The sequence below is a fragment of the Solenopsis invicta genome, chromosome 1 (assembly GCF_016802725.1).
Source record: "Solenopsis invicta isolate M01_SB chromosome 1, UNIL_Sinv_3.0, whole genome shotgun sequence".
Lineage (NCBI taxonomy): Eukaryota > Metazoa > Arthropoda > Insecta > Hymenoptera > Formicidae > Solenopsis > Solenopsis invicta.
Genome location: NC_052664.1, coordinates 14,341,298 through 14,368,297, shown reverse-complemented (window position 1 = coordinate 14,368,297; position 27,000 = coordinate 14,341,298). Strand labels below are relative to the sequence as shown.

At 26.0% G+C, this 27,000-nt stretch overlaps 1 protein-coding gene across 2 annotated transcripts; it reads right to left on the bottom strand.

The window, feature by feature from the left end:
• Window positions 1-66: 66 nt before the first annotated feature.
• On the bottom strand, window positions 67-26,207 carry LOC105194328 (fatty acid hydroxylase domain-containing protein 2). Of its 2 annotated transcripts, none has more exons than XM_011159195.3 (7): window positions 25,967-26,207; window positions 11,148-11,277; window positions 10,608-10,711; window positions 5,141-5,468; window positions 3,270-3,542; window positions 2,932-3,070; window positions 67-1,461 (listed from the first exon to the last, which is right to left on the bottom strand). In XM_011159195.3, the coding sequence occupies exons 1-7, from the start codon at window positions 26,193-26,195 to the stop codon at window positions 1,429-1,431; spliced, it is 1,236 nt and encodes a 411-aa protein (XP_011157497.2). In that variant the 5' UTR covers window positions 26,196-26,207; the 3' UTR covers window positions 67-1,428. The 2 variants fall into 2 exon arrangements, with proteins under 2 accessions (XP_011157497.2, XP_011157494.1); XM_011159192.3 differs by lacking the exon at window positions 25,967-26,207 and adding an exon at window positions 19,217-19,399.
• Window positions 26,208-27,000: the final 793 nt, after the last annotated feature.

The window sequence follows — 27,000 nt, the reverse complement described above, 5'->3', positions numbered from 1 at the left end:
AATAATGTACGTCATCCTAATTCTATACTGACTCTATACTGACATAAAGAAAGAGAGGAAGAGAAATGATATTTGTAAAGATTTTATTAATAAGCTTATCACATAGGTACATAAATTCAGTAAAATTAGTGATACATGTTAATTACGAGCCTTATACTCGACGAGTAATCACAATTCAGAAAGAGAGCTTTACATATGCACGCTTTACACATCTGCGCATTCAAATATTAATCTTCGATTTATTTCTTATTAATTTTTAGTGATTTAAAATAATTTTAACGTAATAATTTCATATATATTTTCTTTTAAATCTTTACATTTTCAAGAATGTAATTCGCGATAAAACCTTATTCAATACAATTTAAGATCATTTAAGATTAATTACAGATAATAAAATAAGACGACATATATTTCTTTGATTTAGTTTTGTCAAGTATAGATCTTTCTTGCAAGAAACGTACTGAACGCCATGAAAATGTTTTATAACAAAGATTCATTATCAGATAACATCATTGGTGTTAACATATGTGCGCCTATCTCTAAGTAATCAATATTATATTCAATATATTTTTTTCGGTGTAAGGAGAAATCTAAATCTCTAAACATCTCCTTTTCTAATTCTACTTAAAAGTTATACTTATTTTAAAGAAGTACAGTTATTTAGATCGCATCTTAGATTAAACCTAAATCAAGCTAATGCTTGCGCTATGAAACTAAATATAAAAATAGTAATTTTTCACATTTGAAATGTTATTTATCCTGGGGGGAGGGTGGAGCTTTTATTATAATGTAATATATTCGAAAGTATTACTAAAGTAATACAATATTTTAAATATCAATTAGAATAAGAATATAAAATGATTGCGATAATAATAAATGTTTAATTTTTATTTTTGACTTTTTTCCATCATTATTAAAAAAGTAAATTTATCAATTATCTTATCATCTTCGGTTATATTGAAGAAACTTCAGGAGTGTACAATATATATATGACGCTATTAAATTTAATGTAAGAACTTGTGCATGGATATACAGATTAAATATAATACATATTTTTTTAACAATAACCCAGCAAATGAAAATGAATTAGATAGAAATTAATTCATTTTGACATTTTCGAATTCGCGCTTCAGATTTTTCGAACCTATTTGAATCCAAAAATATAATGGGGACGTGATTCCATCCGAAATCAAATTAATGAATAGTATATTTCATACTTCATTTCATTTGAATAAAAAAATAATATAATGACATGAATCAATCCGAAGTTAAAATAATGAATAGCGCATTTGGTATTTCAATCCATTTGAGTCCATTTGAATCCAAAAATACTCGGACACTCTAAAGCGCGAAGTCGGATAAATTAAAATAAATTGCAATTTTCAATTTATTTTAATTTATTTTTATTTGCTGGGAATATTATAAATATTATAGAAAAGTACGAATGGCGCCAAGGTCGAACTGAAAGAAAAAATGAAGAAATAATTATTGTATAATCTCATATTTGTTACATAAAAGTATGAGAATACGAGTTTAGTAAATTTACAAATACAAATTTGCATACACAAATTAAATATTGAATTGACTCATAAATAAATTCTCTTTTATCTTAAATTTATTTTCTTATATTAAATAAATTTTCTTTTATTAGTTTTTTGCTCTGTAATATGGATTTTGTTTCATTTAATAACATTAAAGTATTGTCATTGAAATCAGAATGATCTTTTCGTGATTTAGTTTTTACAATTGTTTTTTAAGAGAAACTTCATAAACCGCTTTCGTTCTGCTTGATTTATTATGACACATTCATTACATACATTTAAAATTTTTGAATCGCCACAATAACTGTTCTCTTGTTTAAATTCTCAAGGCATTATGTGACGCATATATACTTTCAAATCTTCTATTTTAAGATTTTACTTTCACAATTTTATAAAATCATATGTGCATAGTTATAGTACTGATTTGCAATTGAGAGACTTTTTATTATCAAGTTAATATAAACATTATAGTAGGTGGAATTAAAACTCGAGATTTTCAGAAAAGATAAATTATTATTATTTACAGCGGAACTTATTTGTAAATCAATTAAATGTATAAATTTAAAAATTGAAGGTTTTGTTGAAGACAATTATAAATCAATGTAACAACAAACATTCAGATAATAGAAAATTTATTTAGTTGCTTTTAAAGTAAAATTGAAGCAATCTTGTTATTCAATCTTATTAATATAACTTTATTATTTTTCTGTTAATATTTTGAGAATATAAATTCAATTTTTATGCTTTAAACTTCTGGAATCTTCGTTATTTTCTTTATTCAGTCCAACCTTGAATGGCATTTGTATATACAGTCATTATCACTAGATCAGTGAGCGAATAACCGAGTTTCATTCACAAAAGTCCTTTAATTACTAAGTTAAATAGTGCGTTACATATACATATATTGAATAAATTCCCGAAAAAATACAAAATTTTAGATTTTAAGAAAGGAATAAATTATATAAATTAAGCATTAAGAAGAACTAATTCAAGAGGAATGTTAGTATTTAATATTATTCAACATTAAGAGACACGGTATTTTCTACTAAAACTCATAAGAATGTGAATAAAAGTAAACATAATTATTGTGAAATTTCCCATCGAAGAAAAAATAATTAATGCTTACTGAATACAAAATTGATTAAATATTATGCATTTATTGAAATTAATTCGAATTTTTTATTAGAAAACTTGTCAATCAGCCAAACAAAATCAGTCATATTTATAATGTATTTTCGATTTTATTGTACATAATATTATTCTCGAACTCGGTTGCCGCTATGGAAATATTGCATTCAACGCGAATTATTTTTTTTTCTTCGAAGATTACCTTTTGAGAACTTTCAAATAGAAATATCGAAAGGTCCCATTACTTTGACTTGTACTTTACCTCATCTGGGAAAGCCTCTCTGGGCGGTATGACACTAAGCATCATTATATGACGCGTGTAATTCCGTGAATTGCGAAATTGCGTGTCGGTACCATGAATGCGGTCTAAAACACCAAGTACACCGTAGCATTGGTTGAACCTGAAAATGTTCGTTTAAAACAATTATAAATTAATTGTATAATAATTATGAATTTTGATTTCTCATATAAAATCCAGTATAAAGATCACATCCTCCTCTTACAAAATCTGTTTTAAGAATTTATTATAATATAATAAATATGTTGAAATTATTTTATTGTGATTTAAAATTAAAAAGATTTTAACAAGATTTGCATTACTTTAAGTGATGGAAGTCATGTGCTTCTGGCGACGGGAAGAACGGTAAGTGATATCCGGAGTGTGCATTCAACGTTGAAAGAATCGCCAGCGAAAACCAAATCCAGGCGGTGGCCACATGAGAGCCCATGATGAATACGCCCAAGAAGGGTGGAAGTAAATTTGAACCGATATTTTCCAAAGGATGACAATACAAAGCAGTGACAGCTATTGGCGCAGTCCATTCGTGATGCTGCTTATGTATCCATTTGTATAGGGAGCGCTGATGAAGAAATCTGCAAAATGATTTAGTAACAGTAAATATTTTGATAATATTTTAATATATCAAATGTTTTAATATATTAAATGCCCATTTAGTAGCTCTAATTTTGAGAATAATTTAATATCTTACATGATTTTCAAATTCAAAGAAAAAGAAGTATTTTGATCATTAATAGTTATTGGTATTCATTAGTTTGATTATTAATAATAATTGGTTTGATTATTAGTAATTATTGATTTAATCACTAATTGGTGTTTGATATTTTTTTCAAATAGACAATATTTATCAAAAAATTCTATCTGAAACTAATTTTTGCTTTACTTAAAAGTTTAATTGGACATTATTTGTACTAATATCTATCTATAATTTCAGTTTATACATGTGTCGACAAGTAATAACGTATTTTATTGGCCGAATTGATGCAGTTTTAAAGCACTGATAATGAGTGCGCTTCAGTGCCGTCCAATAAAAGATGCTATGAATATATCAAGTTAATACGAAAATAGATATTGCTAATTGCTACTTTTTGTTTTGTATATTTCGTATATGCAAATATTTTTCTTGTTTTTTATAATTGTGAAAAAATATTAATATTAAACATATACTTTTATTTAATGATTTCTTGAAACAAAATAAATAAAATTTATGAATATATCTTTTTGACAATGTAATTGCAATTCTGCATCACTTGTACTAAAAACTAATTTTAATTTATAGATTAGATTTCTTTTAATTTGTACAATTGTTTCTTATATTAAGTTTTGTATGGATATGTACCTATATTTTTATACTTTATACTTTATTTTCAAACATTAAAATATTTGTTTCTTTAATTTTCTTAAAAGAAATTTTATCTAGTAATATCTTTTTAGATTCATATAAAAAAAAAATAAATGAAAATAAATTGAAATTGATAGAAATAAATTTATTTCGATATTTTCGAATTCGAACTTCAGATTTTTCAATCTATTTGGATTCAAAAAATAATATAATGGAGACATAAATCCATTTGAATTCAAAATGATGAATAACGTATTTCAATCTATTTCAGATTATTTGAATTCAAAAATACTTTAAAAATCTGAAGCATAAACTCGAATAAATTAAAATGATTTATAATTTTTAACTCATTTGAATTTATTTTTGTTTGTCGGGTTGTAGTTAATATACCATCAACAAAATTGAAACTCATGCAAAATATGAGATTGTGTGCCTTTTACCTGTTTAGCATACATTGCTAATGCTAATTTATTCGATTCTGTATATTTAACTATATATATATATATATATATATATATATATATATATATATATATATATATATATATGCTCTTATTTTTTTCTTTTTGATGATTTAAATATTAATAATGTTAATCATACGGACATAATAAGTGAAATTTATTCCTTGTGTAAGCTAATCTTATCAAGTTATTAACGTTTCCATTCTATATATTATCAACTTTTTTCCAATCCGCTCGCTAAATGTCAGTCCTGATACTAATCAATAAAATTAGTGGCTGTGTTGAATGTAAATTTGTTTGGCATAAGACTTATCGAATTCAATATGGCACACATTGATTTTTGTATTAGTGATTTCCAAGCAGGATGTACCTGTGCGAGTAATAAAAGCCAATCTCCTCGCATAATATGTGAATCGCAATCTCGGCGAGCACCCAGTGGAAGGTCGGTAGCTCGCGCACCGGGGGGTAACCGCGCCATTCCATGAAGTAATAGCCGAGGTACATAATGGGTAAACCGACGACGATCTGATTGAATAGTACTTGAGCGATCACTTTGCATAACTTCCTTTTGTCCACTGGCTCGTTCGTGCCCGGCTGTATTTTGTATCTACGCAACGCTCCTGGTAGGTTGGTGAGATCTAGGATCGTGTAAATTCCACCGACGATCCAGTAAACTGCGATCGTCAACACTAAAGATCCTGTAATATAAAACAACAAGTAAATAATTAAATGAATATATACATACACACATACATACATACATACGTACAAGGTGTCTGTTTGTCTGTATATAAAATTTCTTTTATTCATGACTTATTTGAGTTATGAAAGGCAATATAATTTTTTTTTAAATGCATACTTATAATTTTTTTTGCATATTTATAATAAGAATAATTTGTTATCAAAATCATATCTAAAAATTGTTACCACCTGGTAAAAAAATTTTTATGTATAATCATAAATAATTACATAAAATTATAAAAAAGTATGTATAAATATGTATAATTCGCTATATAATAATATATAATTTTATAAAATAATATCTAATTTTTACACAGACCTGACAGAACATATTTATACATAAAATATATATATTTCTATATAAATATTCATAAAAATTTATACATTTTAATACACCATTATATAAGATTTTTTGTAGTTTATATATAAATTTATATACACCAAGAAAAAAAAATTTTATGATTCAAGTAAATATGTTATTAGTACCATTAAAGCAAATTATTTACTTCACATAAGTAAATATTACTTATTTGTAGAAAATATAATTTCAAACAAGTAATATTTATTTGTGTGAAGTAAATAATTTGTTTGAAAGGTACCAATAACATCTTTACTTGAATCACGAAAATTTTGTTCTTACTGTAATTATATGTAAAACATTTATCAACATAACTGTTATATGTAATCCAAAAAAGGAAAAAAATGGTGAAATACTATACTTTTTTTTTTAATAATTCACATCAGTAAATAGACGCGATACAATTCTTATCACCAGTTTTGTTAGCCATAGAGTTCTACTAATGATTTTTCTGACATGTATTGAATTGAACTATTACAAATATGTCAATATGTATAATAAATATGTATGACATGAAACATCAAATGTTCATAGATCATCATGATCGAAGTGTCAGCTTCAATACGATCTTTGAGGTCAAGCAACGTTGTCGACCGACGATAAATTGGATGGGTGACCGCTTTTGTGATTGCAAAAGTTAAGCAATGCTAAGTGTAATTAATGGTTGGGATACTCTTACAATCGCAGAAATTAAAACATATAAATTATAAATAATCTGGAGTAACAGCATAAATTTAAAAAATTTGTTTACCAGCATGCATAATTATATTTAATTATATATAGATATACATATTTAATAAATAATTTTGTAAAATTAAACCAGAAATATAATAAAATTATGCCATTATATATATTTTTCACAATAAATTTTTTACAATTTTCTAGGATTAGGGAAAGAGTGGAAGATCTCATAGATGTTTGCTAGCATAAATTATTAAATTAGTCGTCAATTTAATGTATTACATTGCAGATTCCGATTTCATGTAATGAATTGTGTTTTAAAAATCGATAAAATATTCGGCGTACAGTTTACATGAATTAGAGATAATAATAATAATAAAATTATTATATGTATATACACTAACATCATGTCGGCCTTAGCATTTCGTTATATTTCTGATTTAATTCTTCGAAGTCTAATTCCTTTTAATTTATTTGTAAAGTTAGAATATAACTATTTATAAATTATATATGAAAAATTTTTTCACCGTGTATGTAATGTTTTACTTGGTTTACGAGATAATGTGTAAAAATTTACTTTGCCAGTACTAAAAAAGTTCAATATACATATAATCCTTAATTAATTGTTGGATAAAGTACTAATGGCTCTATATGATGGCCACTAAGGTCTGCGAACACCTTCCGATTTTTTTCCTTTTGAGGTATATTACAAATATTGTCTATGCAACTGTTTTTGAAAATGAAGATTTACGACATAAGATCACTGGAGTTAGGTATTGAAGGACAACAGAAATATTGCAGTGATCATGAGAAACGTTATTAAAACGCATTGAATAATGTATTAAACATGTTGATAAAAATTTCCAGCAATTTATGTGTTTATAAAATGTTCCACGGTAAATCGTTCGTTTATTTTTTAACCTTTTTGACATTTCAAAAACTTTTGAAGATAAAATCCAATTTACTATTTTAATATTTACATAAAATGTTGATTATTTCATAAATGATTTACAGTAGTAATTTTTAATTAAATACGATTTTGATCGCAAATGACCTTTACTACATAAATAAAAAATTATGTCCAAGGAAAACAGAAAAATCAAAACATCAAATTTACGTTTGTGGTTATGATCTAGTCAATATGACTTAATTGGTCATTAACATAGGGTTACTATATCCCAATTACTGCTACTTTTTTTAATGATAGTATTAGATTAAAAAATATAAGAACATTATATATTAAAAATGTTTAAGGTTAAACTAAGATTATCATAAAAACATAAGCACAACGATATAAAATATCCAAAAAGTTTTATGTTTATAAAATAATTAAAGAAGTTAGGAATGCACTTGAGAATATAAGGTGCCATTATTATTTAAATAGAAATAAAGCTGACTTATATGTTTTGAAAGTACAAGGAAACGTGGTATTTTGCTACTGAAGCAATTATAGCAATGTTTAAATGACATTTAAATAAAATAAGCATACAAATGTGGTAAGTTACATTCATAATTTAATTCATTGAGATGGCAGTATTAGGGACAATCATTCAGGACTTGCCTGCATTATTGCCTGCAATAAATGAGTCCCGTTATGCATGAATATACGTGTGGTAATCGGGGAACAGTATTCAGGACACTGACTGGCAGTAATAAGTTCAATGGGATATATTATAAATTTTTTCATTATATTTAATTAATCATTCAATTTTCGAACTTATTGCTTTTATTTTGTATATAAGTAGGTAAAGTTGTTACTTGAATATAATGATAAAAAGAATGTTTATTATATACTTAAAATACTACAAAATAAGCATGTCAATTAACCATGATGTGCTTAAAGCGGCAGTAATTGGGATGGTTACCCTACTTTAAATTTCTTGTTCTCCTTGAGTGTATCTATTTAAAGAAAACTATTTTGAACTTTATAACTCATAAAAGCCACGAATAAAAAAAATTTATTTAACACTTAAATTTATCTTATTAAATTTTTTATAGCTTTAATCAGTTGTGAGGTATTTACTCACCACTCGGCCATCTATTGACAAATACCCTGTTTATATATCATTCGAGATAACGATTAGTTACTAATTTTAAAAAGTAACTCGTTACCGCGGTTATCGTTACTCATAAAGTATATAACGGTTCGTTACTTTATTTGAATTACTTTTTCACGATATTTTAATGACTTTTTTTTAGAACAGCATACAATTGTTTATGTCTGTGTCGCTATATTTGATCAGTTCTGTACAAAGGTTATATGATTATTAATTGCAACATGATCCATACGCATGTACTATACGTTTATAAAATCCTTGAAGAAAATTTTTCTCAAAAATGTTACACGAGTTAGAACACTTTTAAAAACACTTAAAAAAATCTACATTTTTTCTCAAAATTTTTTATATATGAATTCTAAAATATTCTAAGATTCATGTAAAAAATTTGAGAAACTAAAAAAAATATATAAAAATGTACAAAAATTCCAAAATTTACATAAATTTCTGAAAAACTAAATGAAAAAGTCGGAAAAAAATATTCATCTAAAATATAAAATTTTTTATAGAATTTTTTATATAATTGTTCAGAATTTTTATTTAATATAAGAAAGATGTCTGTTGGGGAAAGAAGTTACTTTAACTGTAATTTTTCCATAAATCAGAATCTAACTAATCTGATTGTGCATAAGTGTACATTGAAAGAGAATTCTGATTCTAATAAGAACCGAGAAAGATTTGATAAGAATAAAAAAAATAAGTCGTAAAATATCCTTATAATATTTAATAACTAAGCTCATAATAACTAAATTCAGTTGTTCAATGATATATTACTTTAAAAGGTTACTATTACAGTTTTTATGATATATTTTTATGAGTCATATTTCATGATAATCATATGGCTAATATAGATTATTTTGTGATATCGTTATACTTAAGTGTACACGTTGCAGTAACATCTTTTAACATTTGGGGAAAGATGTCAGTTTATACAAAACATAATTATTGCAAATTGATACCTTCATTAGAATGGTTTTATAAATTAAAATTTAAATGCTTTATACAATTCTAAATATTTTCAATTTGTAAAATGCTATTTAAAACCATACAAGTATGAAGGTATAAGAAGTAGTTTTTCACACTACCCATTTATGTTTTATCACTTATTTTTGCATTTTTATAATTTGAAATTTGATTATCTAGTGTAGACAAGCAAAACATGTAATCCATTGTTTCACTATTATTTATTTACTATTATAACACTAAAAATATTATATAATAGTTAATATTAAATAAATAATATTAAATGTAATACTCTTTCAAAGGCAGTGGTACCCATGTTCGAACAATACTAGTTTTGCAAGATTTAACTATTTATTAATAAATTATTTTTTTAAAAGAATTTTAAATTAAAATTCTATTTTATTTAATAATTATTTTATTTGTATGGATAAACAAAAATCTCAAGAATACTACATTTTTTGTCGCTTAAGTCCATAAGATGATAAAGCTTTTAGAACGAACTTAAGTAGTACTTCTTCTTCCAACTTATTCTAAATTTTAAAAATTTTCTAAAAAGTTACAAAATTGTACAAAAATTTTGAAAAATTAAATTAAAAAATTAGAAAAACATTTTTATCGAGAGCAATAAAAGTAATAAAAAAATTCGTTACTATTACTGTAAAAATATAACAGATGTTATAGACAGATAAAAGTAATAATCGTTATCAAAAAAAGTAATGGCTACGGCGTTAGAAGTGATGCGCGTTACTTGTCAATCCTATATATACTTTATATCCAATATACAGAAATAAATTGTTCTCAAAAAATTTAGTTCATAAAAATCTTGCAACTACATTATCTTTCAATATAAAAAATGTCCAGTTTAAAATTGTTTAGAGATTTTGCCATCAAAATTGATAGTAAATGTTTATCTAAATTAAATTATTAAATTATTTATCTTTTTCTTTGTAATATGCTGTATACTCTATGCTATAATATACTATCATATATTTTTAAATTAATAAAGACTAATATAAAGACGAATATTTTGAACTTACCGTAAACCCATAGTGTAACCGGATCATCACCAAATTTATCCAAAATTTTGTCCCACTGAGCTTGCCAGAAGTCACCAGATGCGCCCCAGAATCTTTGTAAATGCCTGAAATTTTTTTTTGTTACTAAAATCTAAGATCGAAAAAAAATTAATATAAATAAATTCGCCAGTCAAACAACACACTAAAGAATTCATTTAGTTGTTCTGTAAAAATAAATCAAATATAAAATAGTAGAAAAGCAATGTAAGAGGATAAATCGAGAGGCATTAAATAAAATAAAATTATATGAAAGATAAGGTAATGTTATATAATAATATAATATAATTTTGGATATTATTTGATTCAGCAGATCCAAGTATTTTCCGTTAATCTTTTAATACTCTATGTTTGATTAAAATTAGTCTTTCTGTTATTAATTATTTCAGCCGAAGTGTAACTAATAGATAGCAAGAAGAAAGCCTAAGAAAGACTTCATTGGAGTCTGTTTAGGTATATGAATCATAAAGTAAAACAGAAGTGACGCATTGTGATTTGTATTACCATGTCAGAGAATTGCAGAAGGCGGCGAAACCGATGACCACAGTTCCGATAACAAAGAGTACGCTTCTTAGACTCGAAAGAAGTGTTGGTGGAGTTTGATTTTTCGAAGCATCGCCAATAGCGGGGGTTGCTGCAAACAATACAATCAATACAGAAAGTTATTTTAAATCAAACGTGTAAGTAAAAAAATTATCTGTCGATGAGAATGTAAAATTAACAAGACCGATACAAATTATTCAGCAAAGTCTGCTGCTAAAACAAAATAATTTGTTCCTAGCGTTTTGATTTTCCTACATTGGTTATTATTGATTTAAATTAACCAATTCAACAAAATTTACAATAAATATAGTTAGTGTATATTCTTTTGCAGATTATAATGCCTAAAGAAATAAAAAAGCACATAAAAAACTTAATAAAGATTTAATCTTAATACAAATTTAATTTAACAAAATAAGATTTATCTCTTCAGACACTTGTCATAACACGTTTGTTAGAGTGCTCATATACGATGACGCGTTGAGGTATTGCGAAAAGACTGATCAATGGTAATTCCATTATATAAGATAAATCAGTATTCCATTGATGTATGTGACACATGTTACAATTCGAAACCTAGTCACGGAGTAAAGGCAAACGGAAATATTTTATTGCAGGGTTGGATAACATTTGAAATAGTTCCATTTTAAATATGTATTTGAAATGGGAATGGCATTTTGCATTGTCTATTTTACATGTTTTTTGGAAGACCATTTTCATTTTCAATTCAAAATGGAAAATCTATATATTTGTAAAATGGATAAATTGTTTTTCTAACTATTCACAAATTGTTCCTAGGGTCATTAACGCTTAAGAGGAATCAAATTCTGTGATTGGCCAAAATCCAATTTCTTCTATAACCATGTTGAACTTAATATTTGCGAGTATTTATCTTTGTTTAATTTTCAATGAATAACAGGGATGAAATAATTCCGTGAGCATTGCGATAACTTTCCCGGGGTTCCATCATTATACAGATATCGAATTAATGAGAAGAAATAGAACAACATTGACCAGACCTACAGATTCTTATTTCTAAGGGCACTAATTAAAAACAATTGGTTCATAAAATAAACAGCGAGCTTATCAAATAAAGTTATAAAATGAATACCTATACATATAAATAAATTATTAAAAAAACTATTTCGTATTTGAAAATTATTTAAAACGCCTATTTATTAAATTTACATTTAAAATGGATTCGAAAAATCGATTTTACATTTTGCATTTAAATAGATTTTTTAATGTATTTTATTTTTGGTACTTTAAATACAATTTGAAATACATTTTACCTAGCCCTATTTAATTGTCACTTTATGTTCAACGCAAAATTTATTAAGATCTAACAAGATAAGATGAACGGGATGTTACAAAGTAATTTAATTTTCGATGAACGAGGTTCATTGTCAGCGAGATTATGAGATTGTTTCAATTCTCTAAACTTTCGACACAATTTAAATAAATTACATGTTAGGATAAAAAGAACATAGAAATTGTATCTAATTGTCAATAAATATTATTTAAATATTGAAAGTTGTATATACAACTAAAAATTATCAAATTTTTATACATTAAATTTCACATATGCAAAAATACATACAGATTAAAAGATTGCATTTTAGTAAGATTATAACATCAAGTTTATTCCTGAGAATATCTAATATTAATATTTAAAAACTTCCAAGAATACTGAAAATGTTGAATTCTTATTAAGAAAAAATAAATGTAAATTAAACTAAAAATATTTGTAGAAATAATATTAATAATGTTCTTTAGAATGTTCTACATATTTACGTAGATACATGTCAAGAAAGAATTACATATAGATATATTTATAGAGAAAAGTCATCAATACCGACAAAGACTTTCTAAAGCGACACTTCCTTTTTTTCTCGGAAACTAAACATTGCATGCTAAACTGTATTAATACTGATAAAAACATGATTTGTTTAAATAACCTAAGTATATACGTTCATGGTTTCTTTATATGTAAAATCTGCTAAAAGTGAATTCTTAGAAAGTGAAAATAAAATTTGCATAATTTTCTTTTGCAAATTACACTGTTTAAACAACAGTGAGTACATTATTGATACTATCAAATCATTTTACATGTTTTTAGCTTTCTAAAATGGTTTTGTTTATATTTTTCTCTTTCATATTTTTTTTTGTAGTCCAGTTTAGAATGTAAAACAGCTATGCAACGTAATTTCTCCGTGAGATTAGACAATAACTATGAAATATTCAATTATAACGTTGACAGATGTTTCATAAATTTTTTACATTTTCTTTAATATTATAAGGTTGGAAAAATAGCACCGGATGCAATAAATTTATGTATAAATTAATAAGGCGTAAAAAAACTGTATCAAAATGAAAAGATTCAATTCTTGTTTTTAATTTTATAAATTTTGTTGTTTAATAAATAAAAATATATTTTATTACTAAATTTATCAATTTATTTTATAGGTTACTCCTTTCCTACGGGATTGTGTCTAGATTCTGTTATCATTGCCTACTGTGCCAGTTTTTGGGACCCAATTTCTCAAATGTTCTTTTGGGTTATGTTGTGAAAATATTAATTGTTACAAAATACAAAACAGTATTATAAATTAAAACTGCTGTCCTGATATCTAATAGAAAATTTCCTAGTTTTTATTCATGTTTCCAGATAACACGAAGTTGTCTTTAAGATACATTTTTAAATGTAATCTTAAAGATATCTTTTACATGTCGTAAAAACGTTTTTTGTGACTTGATTTAAGACCTTGTAGTGTCTGGGTTTTTAAAGTTTTATTTTTAGCTTTTGTTCAAGAAATATTACTGAAAACAAAATGGTACGCAAATGGCATATTAATGATCTTCCTATACATTTCGATTTTTCTTTACGAAAATGTAAATTAATAGTTTTTAAATTATAAACAACTAAAAAAAATTTATCCCGAATTAACTGTAAAAAACCAAATGTATAATAATTAACTAGTAATCTTTAATTAATTCTAGCTAATTTCTATTTTAACAGAATTTTATATAACTTAATGCACATAGGATGTACAAAAAACTGGAAAGTTACAATAAATTATCTCGTTTGACATTTTTAGATAAGTTGTTTAAATTACACAAAGAGTTTGTCGTTAAAAAGCTATCCAAAAAATTGTTTTAAAACATCTTGTATATAAAACTAATGGATACAAAAAAAAATCTTTAATAAAATAAATTGGCACATATAAATTATGAAAATAAATTGAATATTAGACCAATACCTAAGTGCAAGAAATAAGAAGAAGTACTATTTTTTGATCAAAGAGGATTAATATATTTTATTTATAAAGACATTCATCTAACATATGTTGCAAAGAATATATAAATCATATGCCTCTGTAGTCGAACTGGTAAAACACTCATTTAGAATGTAGGGAAATCCGGGTTTGAATTCTGGCTGAGATGTTATTTTTTCGCAATAAATTTTTTATATTTTTTTCGAGGAGAGGGAGATCTTATAGGTAGATGCTTCTTAGCTTATCAATATCATTAAATTGCTTGTCAATTTTATTTGTGATATTCTATATTCCAACATCATACAACGATACATACTATGTTTCAAGCTCGATAAATATACGCGCAGTCAGCACAGGCTAAAGATTGTAAAAATTATTATTCAGCACTAACAATAATAAAATCCGTTATAATCGACATGGGCCTTCTCATCTTTATGTAATATTAATAATATTTATTAAATTTTTCAGTTCTATAAATTGCCACGTTATACGCCACGTTGTCAGTTTTAAAACGCAATAAACTAAAGCTAAAAATATCTTAAATTAAATTGAGATTTTATAATAATAATGTTACAAGTATCTTAAAACATTGTAAAGAACTTATTGCGAAAAATATTATTCCAGCAAACAATTGATATAGAAATATAATCTACTTCGATGAAAAAAGAATTCATACTTTTTATTTATAGATATCTTTATTGTGAAAATAAAGTAATATATCTTACTGACTACAGTTATCTGTTATACCTAATTCTAATAATTAATTGTATGTAACTGTATATCTACTAGATACTATAGAAAATATCTAATTACTCGATAATTATAACATATGTCCTATTTATATTCGATAAATTTTTCTAGATGTAATATCACGAATCTTTATAATCTTCATTCTGAAAACTCTGCATAATTTCTCAATTTCTGAAAAAACCTAAAATATTATTTAACAAAGAAAATGCAATATTTCCGTGGCAAACTTTTTCAAATTTAAATATTGATAAATTTTATGTAAAATTTATACAAGAAAAATACCAAATGAATAATTATATCTTTACAATGTAAACTTATAAATTTCAAATATAAAAAAATTTTAATTGAGAAAAATGTCTAACAGTCTACCTGGTCAAAAGCAGATCTTAGTGTTCAATAATAATTTTCTAGGTAAATTTGTACACATTTGAAAGTTTCCCCGAAGTGTACGCTGCATTTTTGTCGAACTTTAAAACGCAACTGTTAAGTAGGACAACAACATGGTGTGTAATTCGGAAAAACTTCTAAATGTGTAATTATTATTAAGCAATAAGATCCGGTTTCGACCGTTTAGTCGGTTTGCTCAATTTAAATGTGTTGATACATTTTTCGATCATAAGGTTATTGCAACAAATATGAAACAAATTAGTAAATGTAATGCAAATAAAAAGCAACGCAAAATAATAAACTAAATTATCATTTCAAGGAAAAATAGCTATGTAAATGTGATGACATGATTTCAAAGAAACTCCATCATGTAAGTCTTTAATGTATATTTTATTTGCTTTTTATAACTGCTGTGCAATTTTGTTCACTTACATCACTAGTTATGTAAATTGATAATGGTGTTTAAAATTTTTGGAATTTAATGCTTTATCTTCTTTGCGACTTAAAATCATTTGCTCTGTATTGTTCTTTATTTATGTTACACCGTAAAAAAAATTTTCTCAAAGTTACCCACTGTAATAGGTGTGAAGTTACTAAATAATTGTACTTTTCCACGCATTTGTGAATTTGCAATACAAGGGTGAGATTAATTTTGTAATTTGTAATTAAGCAAATTGCAGAAGTAAATTTAAACATGTATGAAAAGTTATAGAAATGATAAGGTCAATGCGTTTTGCAATTGTATTACATATTATATATTCAAATATTGTCTCTCTATGATATATGTTATAAACAACAGAATGACTACTTACTGTGCTCGTACATAGTGATGTTAGGTGAGCAGAGTTTTTACGCATGCACAATGAACGTTAATCGCATTATATTTCATAGCGATATATGAAATATTGTTGTATTACATAATGTTACAAAAATTTAGTTAATTATATAATATTTAAATAGAATGTTATATACGTAATTTTCCGTATAAAATAAGATATGTTTACTCAATAAAAGCAAATCGACATATTTTTTGTGGAATTACATAATTTTTATGAAATTACATGAATTTTTTATATTTATGGGATTTTATATTTATATAGAATCGTGTAATTTTTACATATATTATACGTGAATTTACTGAATTTTTTCATTACATAATTTATTATTTCTTATTTCATTTTTACATTACGTAATTTATTATTTCTTATTTTATTTTATAATATTGACACAGAATACATACGTCACAGTTATGTATACAGTCGTAATTATGCATTTTTTATAATTTAATTTTTTAAATTTTTTATAAAATTTATTAGTATTTAAATTTTTAACAAGCAGATTACATTTTCTTGGTTAAACGTAATATTTTATTATTTTCCAAACATTTTCTTATAAGAAAATACAAAATCTTATAAATAAAAATATGTTCTAAGAAAATTAATATTTCGGAAAAAATGCATAATTTTAAATGTAAAATATTACAATTTTGATTTTATTATATATTGAAAAGATATGCATCAAAAGCATTTAATTTTACTTTTATAAATATAATTGAAGATGTTTAAATGGGAAATACAAGATTTGAATTTTATATATTCGTATAATGTTATTAAATTAACAAAATTGTAATGTTATATAATTCGAATTTATTTAAGGAATTGTATCCAAATAGAATTTATAAAAAAAAAATAAAAGTAAAAGAGTAAAAAGCTACAGCAGAAATGAGAACTTAGAAATCCAAAACTGAGAACTTAGAAAAGGCGCGTATGAAATAATTTATTTAAATTTTATTATTATATAATATTTTTATACGTTTTATATATTTTTTAAAGTAATCTTAATTGAGAAGTAAAAAGTTGCAAGGCTTATATCTGATTATAAATATGTTTGCCATAAAAAGAAACAAGTTTTAGTTATGGTGCTATTGTTAATGTATGTAAATTAAAAGTATGTTCGTGCGCAGTACGTAAATTGCTGCACGAAGCAAATAACAGAACGTTTTATCAATAACTAATCACTTAATATTACTTTAGTATGACAATACTAAATTAAACAACTGATTATTCAAGAAAAGAAAACATTCATTTTATCAGCATTACGTTGAATCCAATATTGATAACTGCTATATATAACTTGTGCTTTAGTACACATGTACTTGCTTCATGCTTTACAATTTTATAATGCGCGTTTTTGTATTGTCTCAGTTATTTATTTATTTATTGTACCGAATTCCAAGGTATCGATCAATCAAATTACAATAATGTGACGTGAATAGTTTTCAATAATATGTAGGATAGGAATGTTGATATTGAAATATTAATCGCAATGATAGCGCAACAAACGTAATATTTTTAACATCTTGCATTCGAGAATGATTGTACGCGTATCTAGAGCGTACAGTAATTGCTTCAGAACAATCTCCGTGTGCGTCAAGATGTCAGCGCGATAACCTCGGTAATCCTTTAGACTATGTGATTGATGTCATCACTACTTATTCGTAAACATTTTGTTATTTCAGCAATTTGATTGACAAAGGAGAGTATTTTTTACTTAATAAAACAGAAACTGGGATTTATTGGAGAAACTGGGCTCATTAATATTAACGAATAGAAATGTTTGAAAAGTGAAAGTTTGAAAGGTAGACAGACAACAAAAATTTACTTCGACATCAAATCGATTGAGTTTATTTTGAGGAAATTTAATTTGAGAGTTCTCTAGATGTCTAACATCAAAAATTAAAACATTGGATGTTTGTGCAATGGTAAATTTGATTAATTTCAATCATTAAAAGTCCATTCTGAGTATGGCAAGGATACGACACTATTGCCATAAAAAACCAGAGGACTAATGCAAGAAATTTATTAATAGATACATTATGATGCAACGAAGAATAACAAGAACAAAGTACAAATTTCTTTACCTCTTAATAAAATTTATTACCGTATACGTAGATGAACGTTTTTTAATAAAATTGCTTTTGATATATGTAATACATTTAATATTATTGATCAGTATATTTTCACAAAGAAATATACACCCATTATTTAAATTGAAACAAATTGATCTTCATTTATGGCATGAATATACATTTTTCAGATAATGCATAAAAAATTTGTACATGTATAAAAGCAAAACATTCATTTGTTTTAGATCGCACTTTGAAACGCGTAGAAACAATTCAGTTTTTCACAAAAATTTGCAACAGTTTTGATAAAATTATCTACTTTCTCTATAAGGCAGGAGAAAATTTGCCAAACTTCCAAGGTTTTTTAAAGATTAGTATTATTCCAATAATAGTAAATATTTTAATTTTTATAAATAATCAAAAAGTTAAAAAATACCTTGAAAAAGTTTGAATTAATAAGAAAATGTAATTAATGTAAAAAGAATTGTTGTTATACATAATGATATATTTTTTAGTGACTGATAAATAATTCAGTTTTACAATAGTAACTTTCTTTTAAGAAACTTATTATTTTGTAAGTGTTTCTTACATATTTAATATCTCTAGGAAGGAACAAATAGTTAAGAAAAAGTATTAATCCATTAGTTCTATGCAATTCATCTATGCCATAAAATAAGAACATCTATCAAGTAGCGAGTGTCGACGTTAGCACTTACTTTCCGACTTTGGTGGAGGTCGTCGAATTCTTTGAGGCCAGAACATTGTCCTAAACGTGCGAAACTGGTTATTGAAGTGGCTCCAGACCAAACGCGCTGTATTCCCCGATCATTCACCGCTGCTGACCGCTGCGCCTCGTGTCGTTAAACGAGACGCACTGACCAGCAACGTTTCACGATTCGCTAGTAAAGGCCCGAGAACGACGCGTCTGTGCCCGTCGCCCCGGCGCCTCCAATTTCCTTTGTTTACGCCACGAGTAAGGTAGGGATGTCTGAGATAATTCAATAGTGTCGAGATCGATGTTTTACTTTCGATATCGATAATTTCGACGCTTCTTGTTACAATATTTTCAACATTATTTTTATCAGTAGTTAAATAATGATACCAAAATTTATGCTATTAATAAATAACAATGTCAAGCTCGCTTTATTTGAAAACATAATCAATCGAACATTAACAGCCATAATAAGCAAATTAAAGTACGTCTTTAATATGTAGATATTTCACTCAAAATTGATTTTGAATTGAATAATTAGAAGATTATATTCTAAAATGGAAAGTAATGAAATATCTGCATGTTAAAGACATACTTTAATTTGTTTATTATTAACCGTTAACTTTTGAATTTTATTCTTTTATTTCAGCAAATTTACGGCTAAATTTTGTTTTAAAATTAAAAATTATATTTTACATTAACTTACAAATATGAGATAAAGGAATAAATAATTTTAATGTACGTTAATTATCGCGATATAATTTTATTTTTAATATAAATATTTTTCATTTAACATAAACATATATAACAATAAAAACACAAGAGATAATTTTGTTTAAAATATATCAAATATCTTCTGTTTTTTTTTATTGGACAGTACAAAGTAGAATATATTAATAAATTGAAGTCCTAAATGAATAAAGAAAATAATTTTAACTTTCTAAACTTTTTTTTTTATTAAGAACAGTACAAATTCACTTAATATTTATATTTCTAATAATTTTTATTAAAAAAAAAAAAACAATTTATTGATTAAAAAAAAACTATCGATAGACGTTCTAGACATTTTTTATAAAGCAAAAAGAGATATTTGAAATAAAGTTCAAGATCAAGAAGTCAATTTTTAGATTTTGATAATTATTAATAGCAATCTTTTAGAAGTATTTTGTCGTTCGTACTAAAAGATATTAAAAATAGAGATTTTGACATCTAAAAAACAAAAGAGGTACACGGTCAAATTTTTTTTCAGGTTTTCAAAAGGATAAAATTTACACGCGTTCTATGTTGATTGTACATACATTAAAGATCTTTTTTACATTTTAAAGTAACTGTTCTGTGTGAAAAAGAACGGTTTTTTTTGAATGCTCATTATACCGAACGTGCACATGAAAAGTACTGCAAGGAAATTGTATAGGTAGCTATTTAAGAGCAGTGATTTATTTTATAATGGACATTACCATTTTAAACGTATTAAATAATATAAATATTTATTTCGGTGAAAAATTAAACAAGATGCGCTACGTGAGAACCATGCGCGAAAATTAATTTGAATCCACTTTCATATCTTTAACAAATAATAAAAATGATAATACCATTAAAAACGGTTTCTCAACCATATTTTACAATTTAAAACAGTTTTGAGTCAAATAAACTTATTTTAAAATTCAATGTTAAAAATCTAATTTAAAACTTGTTTTTCCCTATTATAAAATGCGTTGAAAACACATTTATCTTTAGTTTTATCACGGTTTCACAATAATGATAACAGATATATAAAAGAGAATTAACAGCTTTCAGTTTTGGTAAATAGTAAGTATCAAACGGTTGGTTATTTTATTATTATTATTATCATTATTATTGTTATTATTATGTTTAGTAATGCTTAATAGATATTTAGCAAAGAAAAATCATTTTTGATTTTATCAATCAAATATTTAATTGGCATTATTTCAATTTGGTACCATTATTAAACTTTTTTCAGTGGTCGATTAAACTATATATAAATAAAATGTTTACATAAACTAAATTTAAATATCGTTAACAAAATTTTTTTAGAAACAAGTTTATCTTAATATAAACATAAAATTATATAATAAATTATATAATAAAGATAAAATTCTTTTCAATTTCACAGCATTGAAAAAATTCTACAAGAGTTTATTCTTATATTTAAAATAATTTCAGTACAGTTAAATAACGTTTATTTTTTTAAACTTTATATTTTATACGTAGATTGAATATGTTGAATATTTTTACTACTATCATTTAATGGTATTTTATTAGAATCAAGATACTTTTTATTTTTACAGATTTTAAAAAAATCACATTTTATATTTCAAAAGTAGAAATTTGCTGTTAAAACATAATTATAAATAAAAAATTACAGAAAAATTAAATAAAGCAAAAAGATAAAAAGGATTAAAATAACTTTATGACAAAAGATTGATAGCACATCATATTGACAATAGCAAAAGTACATTGTTTGGATGACAAATTATATTGATATAAAATTGATTGATGTGAACCTTTATGTACAAACATCTTTTACGTAAATAATGTGTAATCATCTTCCACTTGAAATATGATAACATCTTAAGTATCAAATATAATAATCGATTTTCTTGATGTCAGTTGATAAAGAACAAAATAAATAATAAGTCTTTTTGACGTGCAGCAAGATTAAAATAAATATAATTACAGTAATTATTAAACAATTATTATAGAAGAAAGTGATACGCGAGTTAATAACAAAATTTACATTTATTAATATTGTATTTCAAAATATGCCTTATTTATCTTGAAAATAATATAGCCTTATAAAATAAAAAATATTACTAAAATTATGTAATATATCGATTTTAGTGATATTTTTTATTTTATTAGGCTATATTATTTTCAAGATAAATAAGGCATATTTTGAAATACAACATTAATAAATGTAAATATATATATGTATATAATATTTTATACGTATTTAAAAGTTAAAAACAGATTATACGTATAACTCACAATAAATCTATAATAATAACATTAATCTACTGAATTGTAAAAATATTGAAGAAAATGATAATAGACTCACATAATAAATTCATTATCTTTGTAAAAATAAATATTCAGTAATATGAGAAATGATAAACATTTGACACTTGACATTTGACTAATGTAAAATTATGAATCGCTGAAAACATAAAATTTACTTAGGCAAGATGATGAGACATCGTATCCGTTAATATGACAGCACAGCAAATGAAATCTAATCGAAAATGAGGCTGCACATGATAGCACAAGACATGTTATGACTTGGGTTCATATCAACATTAATTATTAATAATTAAACTTTGCTCCTTTCTTTTCTATACAGAACAATAAGTTATTGCAAAGAATAGTACAAGAAAAAAAAAAGAATATACAAAATAAAGTTTTCTTCAAATAAAAGAGCGTAAAAAAGAAAAATTAAAATTTCAAAATTGTAGTTTGTAGAAATAATTTGTAAATAACATGATCCATAAAACATTAATGGAAAAAATATATATAATAATATTTAACGTGGATTATGAGTGAAATTCAATTTAAATGCGTGTAAACCGAAATATTGTAAATGACGTAGATCTCTAAGCCGCAAAGAATAATTTTATAGCGTTTTAAAGTTCGATTGGATGCACTAGTGCGCACTGGTGCACATTAAAGCCGTCGTGCATAAATCGACGCTAGAGTTATCTATTACATGTATATATAGGTTAAACTGTAAAGTCTTCAATGTTCTTTATTGTATTGTTTAAAATATGTATTTTATCATTTGAAATATTTGCATTTCACTTACACTTAAATTGCAGCTTCAATATACATCAATGCGCACTAGTATAATTCAATCGAATTTTAGAAAAAAGGAAAAAATAAAAATTTGAGAAATTCTACATTTTTAGTTAATAATTGTTTATAAACTTTTTTTTTGTTTACGGAAGAGAAATAATTATTGCAATTTTATTCACTAAATAATTTTCATTTTTCTTTATATCTAAAAGTAACTGTAAGAAGTATTTCTTGTTGTCGCTATCGTATTAGTTCTGTTATAAGATTTGTTATATAAGAAGCTTAGATTTCTACAATGGTGCGCAGTTTAAATGTAAATAACTCGTAATTTTACATTTAATTAGCATATACCTAAGCAATACGTACATTACATACATTAATAACTTATAGAGAAAGGATCAATTATAGTATAGATTTATTACAGATTAAATAGATTAAATAGATTAGTATATCAAGGATAAGCTCGAAAACTGTCATAATTACCAGGAATGTACTGTACAATTTTAAAATTACATCTACATGTATTGTTTATTATATGTATTGTTTACGTGATTATGTTCATACGAATCTTTTTTTATGTCTACAGTTATGTAAATTATTACAACTTGAATAACATAATATTGAAAAAAGTAATTAAGTTATAATAAGACTGATAAAATAAAGATATATATATATATATATATATATATATATATATAATATTAAAAAATAAGAATATAATTTTCGCTATTTCTGATGAAATCTAAATCTTTTAAAAGTACTACATGTAGAGTACTATTTACATAAATGACACATAAAACACATTTTACATACTTTACGGTGTATATATGTAATGTAAATTATTTATATTTTACGCGTAAATGTTCAATTACTCTGACAATTACTTTTGGCTAGACAAAGTCAAGTAGAAATGCATCCAGTCGATTCAAAATCTATAGTGGCTGGCTATAATTAAATTAGACTTAGTTTTCTAATTCGTCAATGGTTAGTTACTTGCTACATATTCATAATTAGTCTTTGTGCGTAACTGTTTAGATTTAGATGGCCTTTGCATTTCTGATTCGCAGTACCACCCGAATTGTCTAATTGCCACGAAGAAAAAATGATAACTGATGGCGCTGAATTTTCAAAAATATATAATTTAGCTGTTATCTAGCTACTAATAGTATTGTAATTTCAGTCAGATTCAGATTGATGTTGCATATCTCATTTCGTAAAAAAATTGTGTATGTCTATTTCCACCAATGCAAATTAACTTTGATCTAGATTTAATAAACAGCATACAATACTTATGACAAGTATGTCTGAATATTTATCACTATTTATTTTTTAATTATTATGTAAATATTTTACTGAAACATTTCATACATATAAAAGAAAAAAATCATACAATCTTTATTTAAAATGTTATAAAAATATAGACCACATATTTTATATAACATTTATGGTAAACAAAAAAATTAATAATTATAGTAATATGTCATACATATTTTGTAAATATTTTTTAATATTTTTGTGATAAATTTTTATGTAATCTGTTCTCTAATATAATCTAAGATCACGAAAATATTTATGAAATATTCAAATAAGTATAATAAATACTTTGTAAATTTTTCATAAATATTGTGTACTGTCTGTGAACTTATTTTCTATCTTCTAGTTCTAAAAATTAGAAAAAGATAAAAGTTAAATCATTGAGATCAAAGTTAATCTATATTGGTGAAAATCAACATTAGTGACTGAAAATCTATGTTTCCTTATTGTGAACTATATATTTTCAGTATTAACAGTGTATATTGGAACATGAACCCTGCAAACTGAAAATAACAATAAAAGGATGCCGTAAGTAATTTAGATTAGATAGCTACTAGAAGTGGGCGTTACATAGATAGTCAATTAAGAAACTTTTTTCTATTTCGAATCATGACTAGACACACCTGAGATTCAATTTTTACTAGCGAAATAGTAGATTGACGTTAAAAAGTTCTTGTCTAAATATAGTGCAATCGGTTGAGGTTGGTTTCCCAAATATAGTCACTAGTCAGGTGGTATGACACATTTACCATAGTGAACTCGTTCCCCCTCCCCCCCCTTCCCCCCCAGTAGAACAAACTTTCGGAGTTCTCATGGATTTTCCCGTATACAAAAGCGTCTGTGTGATGCGTCGTAATATTGACGTTTCAATATTACCGCGACATTCCTTGGTTTCATAACTAAGGACGGAAATAGGGTCAAGCCCTCGCGATGAAAACAAATTTTGTTATTGATCAAATGCATACATATGTATATCGGTGAACGCGTGATGGGGCTCTAGTTTTTTTACACGAAGTAAATTTCTCGGGGCTTACTACTGTCTCCTGGGATGCTGTGAACGGAATGAAAGCAAAGCCGAGGTTCCGCTCTCCGAGAAAAGCTTCTCCACTTTTGTCTCATCGGTGCAATTGGAAATATATGCTATGATAATGTTTTCTACGCGTGGAAAAGTACGTAGTATCCTCCCTACTCTCGGCTCACCGAGAGAATCAGGTAAAAAGGGACTCACGAGAAGTAATCCGCGGAGAGACGAGCTTTCGTGGCGGGAAGCTCCGCCGCTGGCTCCGCCGCTGGCTCCGCGGCTACTCGTCGTGCAACTCAAGTTCGCGCGCAACGAAGCGCTGCAAAATGGCTCGCTCGCGTTATCGGAATTTCATTCCGTGTCATCATTAGAACCTATCAGCAAAAATGATCGCGGAACGGGTTTTTCTCCCTTTGGGACGGAAGTGGTAAAACGCATTTCTTGACATCACGCACTCCGAACACGAAGCACGTTCCTCTCACGCGTTATGTTCACTTCCTTCGGTTGGTCGTTCATCCATGACCGAGCCGTCAAGTGGGAGAAATAGGAAAGGCTGATTGCGACGACGGGATCCCGTGACTTTCCCGTACAACCGCGTAATTTTCCTACCTTTGCACAATCGCTGCACCTCCATCGTCGCACACACGGCGGCGGTGCGTGAAACTGCAAAACTACGTTGCTCCTCGGCGACCACGGGCAGACGCGACGGGTCGCGCGCGGATAGTCGATAGGCACCGACGGCGATGACGCGAGCGGCGCCGAGAGCCGCAAGTGCGCCGTTGCGTCGACGCCGAGAATGTATACCGTGTCCTGGTGGTATGGACATCGACGGCATCATCAGAGCGCTTGAATGTCTCGCATTATTTTTGAACACGTTAGCGATCAGAAATTAAAACAATACATTTAAAAATTCGAAATTGATTTGATTTATGTTTACCTACGCTTCAAGTTTGAATAACAAAAAAATCATCTCTGATATTTTCCATTTTAATTTGACTACCATACTTGATGCAAAAAGTAGTATGCAGATTTTTATTTATATAGCACAGAAACATGCAGTGCAACGAACTGTCGCAACTTGTAATGAATAAAATAAATTTAATAATTAAAAAATGCTGCTTGTGGATCTGTTTTAAATTTAATTCGCAGCCAGAATCAGAGTTGTGTCGTAAATTTCAAGATTATGTTTACATGAATTATTTACATATTTATTTACGTTTTATATACAAAATCTTTTTCATGTGGACAATGTTAAAATTCAGCAATGTAAATTATTACAAACTGATTAGCACATTACAGAAAAAAGTAATTAAATTATGGGTAATTTAATTATTATTGTCAATAATATTATAGACGATACTATTAAAGACAAAAATGATCTTATAGTTCGCGTAAAAAGAAAAAAATTTTAAACGCAAATTTACGTAATATTTCTTTATTACTTCATATAAACTTTATTTACAAATCAATTATTAAAAATTTGTTTATGATTTATATTATAAAGTTTTAAATAATTTAACTTTAAAAAACTACTTTTAATTTAATTAAATAATGCTTTTTAAAATTAACTTTTAATTTAATTTAATCTTAATGTAACTTTTATCAGTGAAATCTAAATTTGTGATGATATAGATTATTGTTTA